This window comes from Drosophila albomicans, chromosome X (assembly GCF_009650485.2).
Source record: "Drosophila albomicans strain 15112-1751.03 chromosome X, ASM965048v2, whole genome shotgun sequence".
NCBI lineage: Eukaryota > Metazoa > Arthropoda > Insecta > Diptera > Drosophilidae > Drosophila > Drosophila albomicans.
Window position 1 is genome coordinate 3,328,493 of NC_047627.2, and position 3,698 is coordinate 3,332,190.

Below are 3,698 nucleotides of genomic sequence, written 5' to 3' on the forward strand. Positions count from 1 at the left end.
TGATACTTTTATAGAAATCTTTGAGTATATGCTTCTTTGTGTTCACTCACTCATTAATTGATTGACTAAAATATCAATCCAACGCTAAAATTGTAAAAGCTAGGAGGCTGAACTTTGTATACAAGATCGTTTCAAAGACCTCCAAACTTTATTTGTGTATCTAATAACATCATTTAAAAGAATTACGTTATTACTTAATTTATTAAATTGCCAGACTATTAACGCGAAGTCTAATCGGAGGCTTAAATTTGTATTTAAGATAATAAAAACATATATTAAACTTTATTTGAATTCTTTTTTCAGATACAAAGCTTTTTGTATTTCCCTACTCATTCACTGACAAACTAAACTATCAATGCACACATAAAACTGGGAGGCTAAAGTATTAGTAAAAGATATATTCAATATTGCCTTAAATTTATTTGTATTTTTTTTTTACTTAATAGATTTAAAGTTCCTTGATTTCATTTACTATACTTTATTCACTAAACTAATCTTAACTAATCAGTTAGATCTATAAGACTGATATTTATATAAAGTAATATTTAAACAACTACTAAACTTTTTTTTGTGTTGCTTTTTTATTTAATAGACTTGAAGTTTTTATCTTCTCTCTCTCAATCACTGACGAACCAAATATAAAATATTTCATTACTTCATCAATTTTATTTGAGTTTTTTTTATATATAAATAAAATACGTTTTTTGTCTTTAATTGCTCAATCTTTGACTAAAATAATAACGCACAGCCTATTCGGTAAGAGCTTGGAGGCTGGAATTCATAAGCAAAATAATTTTAATATCTCCTAAACTTTTTTCATACCTATTTAATAGTTAATAGTCTTTGTAGTAGTTTCTTTGTATTTACTGACTTATTTACTGACTGACTAATTCATTAAAGCAATGTCCAATCGATAAGAGCTTGGAGGCTGACCTTTTTGTACAAGATAGTTTCAATTGCTATAAAAACTTTATTTGTGTTTTTTTTTCTTTTATAGACTTAAGGCCCTTTGGTTCACTCACTTATTGTTGACAGACTAATCTATCATTGCAAAATCTAATAGGAAAGAGCAAGGAAGCTGAAATCTGCATTTTCAATAACTCCTAAACTCCTATAGTAAAAAGTTTTATATTAATTTAATTAGTTTTGTAATAAATAGATTAAAAAATTAAAGAAAGAAAAAAAAAACATAAAGATTTGTACAATGTTATCTATTGTCCGAGGGAGGAATGATGACTTGACCGAGTGGAATCCTCGCTGGAAGATGCTCAACAGTGGGCTGTCGCCCAAATAAATCAAACATATAGCTGAGATAATTGAAGGAATAAAGCTCCCGAGGCTCAACGTAATGAAAGGCCACCGGATAATCGGAGAGACAGTCCATACACTGTGTAGAGGGAATAAAACATATAAGTAGACTAAAATGAGAGAAAGAAGATAAAATTTGGACTCACTGCACGTGGATTGTAGTAGGCATATTTAAAAAACCAGAAATCCATTCCATTGTACTTTGACATTAAGCTTGAATATGGCATCATGGGATAGAATCGATTACGCAATTTGTCGTCGCGTGAATCGCCGGCGGTCACATTCGTTTTAAAGAGACAAGCTCCGGCCTCCACATCCTCGGCAGAATCATCCTCTGGCCGGCACTTGCTGCTGTCATTCAATCCATGCACAAACAAACGCAACGCCTCTCGACTGAGCACATAACCGCTGCCACCTGACATGTAGCTCTGAGAGAGAAACATTCACCAATGCAAAGAGATAGAGAGAGAGAGAGAGAGGGAGAAAGTGGTTGTTGTTGATCGCAATACGAGAAGAGCTCGCAATGGTTTTAAATTGTCAACTTACCGCATTCTTCGCTTCTACATTGAAAAGCTTGTAGTTGAAGCCAAAATAAATGGGCTCATCAGGCGAATAAGGATAAAGCATATGGCGCAAGTTCTCTACAAAAACATATCTGAAATCGTAAATATGAATAATAATAATAATAAAAAAATTTCTAAAAATTTGTCAGAGACCCCAAAAAATTGTATTTTGTTAATTCTGTTTCTGTACCATTTAATTGTTCTACTTTTACCCTTAAAGCGATCAGCAATAAAAAAATAATCTTAATTTTTCGTAAGAAAAGATGATATATTTCAAAAAGAGATAAATTATTTAAATTTATCTACTCTGGAAAAAAAGAGTTCTAAAATCAAGAATTTCATCTTAGTACTAAGAATTTTGGTCTAAAAATCTCAATGTTAAAAAACACATCTTTATTTGAAGCACAGTTGATAAAGAGGAAAAAATCGTATAGTTTTAAACGCAAAAATCGTATTATAATGAAATAAAAAAAGTATTGCATTACATTTTTTTTTTATTTGTTTTTACTAGTTATTTATTTTATCATTTTAATATTTTATTAGCGCTCAGTTGAATGTTTTTAATTCCTATGAAATACTTATCAGCACCAGGACTTTCCTCTTAAAAGACTGCAATGAATAATGATTCGCAACATCTCGACTAACTGAGCTACGAGTATAAAAGAAATTACTCAAAGCTAGATAAAAACATTAGCGGAATGAATTCCACAATTTTGAAACCAAAATCTAGTACTTGTGGACTTATTTTGAGTATTTGGCATTTTTCACTAATGTTCTTTGATTTAAGAATTTGTTCTTTTTCTTCTGTATAAACTATTCACTTATAGTCGATACTAATACAAAAGATATTATGGATGGCAATAAGTTTATCAGCTCTACTTGTAAACTAGTCTTAAACCAATCAATAAGTTCACTTTGACCTGAAATATATTTTTTGTTTCTCAGCAAAGGAATCCTTTTGCTATAATTATCGTTCTATAGTCGAATAGTATAGTTTATGTATAGTTCTAAGTTAACTACCACATTAATGAACAAATAAATGAATAAATAAAAAGTAAGTTAATAAATAAATTACAATTTAAATACATAAACATAAACCATAAGAGAATAAACAAATTAAAATAAATAAATATATTATAAAGTAAAACGTAAATGAGAAGGTAATTAAATCAACAATTACCACTAAAAGACTAAGTGAAAATGTAATTAAATAAACAATTACTAAAAAAAAAATTCAATAAAAAAGAAATGTTGATCGAATTTTTCACTTTTTCCACAAACAAAAATAAAAGGGAAATTAACTTACGTATCGTCGTCGGCCTTCATGAACCAATCGAACTCGTGGCGTTTGTGCTCATAGAGGTAGGTGAAGGACTCCTTCGTTTTGCCCCACAGCACCTCGTACTGGTCGGGCTTGGTGAGAATGATGGTCTCGAGCTCGTCATCTGGTTGCGAGGTCATAAAGTAGATCTTGTTGCAACGTTTGCCCCACGTGCGCTGTATGTGCACCGCCCGAGACTTGTGATACTTGGGCGTAGTCAGGACAAAGCAGGCGACACGCACTTCACGCTCCAGTTGCGTGGCAAGCGGTTCGTTAGTCACCTGATTGTCCTGTCCACCATTCTCCCGCATCCTCAATGCGGTCAGCATCACTACATCGCCGTAGGCATAGAGCAGAATCAACGCTGTGCCACAAAGCAACGCCGTCAGCAGCAAGTGGCGCCTCGACAGCCGATACACACTCGGTCTCGAGCCGAGGAGAAACAGCTGCAGATCATCGCGTTTCTTGGCCAAATGACCCAGCTGCTGCTGCTGCTGTTGCTGCTG

At 32.9% G+C, this 3,698-nt stretch overlaps 1 protein-coding gene across 1 annotated transcript; it reads right to left on the minus strand.

Annotated features, from left to right (window-relative positions):
• Positions 1-1,205: 1,205 nt before the first annotated feature.
• Positions 1,206-3,698, minus strand: LOC117573251 (glycoprotein-N-acetylgalactosamine 3-beta-galactosyltransferase 1). Its single transcript, XM_034256323.2, has 4 exons — positions 3,178-3,698; positions 1,855-1,963; positions 1,455-1,736; positions 1,206-1,387 (listed from the first exon to the last, which is right to left on the minus strand). Exons 1-4 carry the CDS (start codon positions 3,519-3,521, stop codon positions 1,208-1,210), a joined length of 915 nt encoding a protein of 304 aa, XP_034112214.1. The 5' UTR covers positions 3,522-3,698; the 3' UTR covers positions 1,206-1,207.

What these genes read in the sequence shown, in the direction of transcription:
- LOC117573251 (XM_034256323.2), bottom strand. Translation starts at nt 3,521, where the DNA reads ATGCTGACCGCATTGAGGATGCGGGAGAATGGTGGACAGGACAATCAG. An exon ending in ATGAAGGCCGACGACGATAC is followed by an intron (nt 1,964 to 3,177) that starts GTAAGTTAATTT and finishes TTACGATTTCAG; the next exon opens with ATATGTTTTTGTAGAGAACT. An exon ending in CCTACTACAATCCACGTGCA is followed by an intron (nt 1,388 to 1,454) that starts GTGAGTCCAAAT and finishes CCCTCTACACAG; the next exon opens with TGTATGGACTGTCTCTCCGA.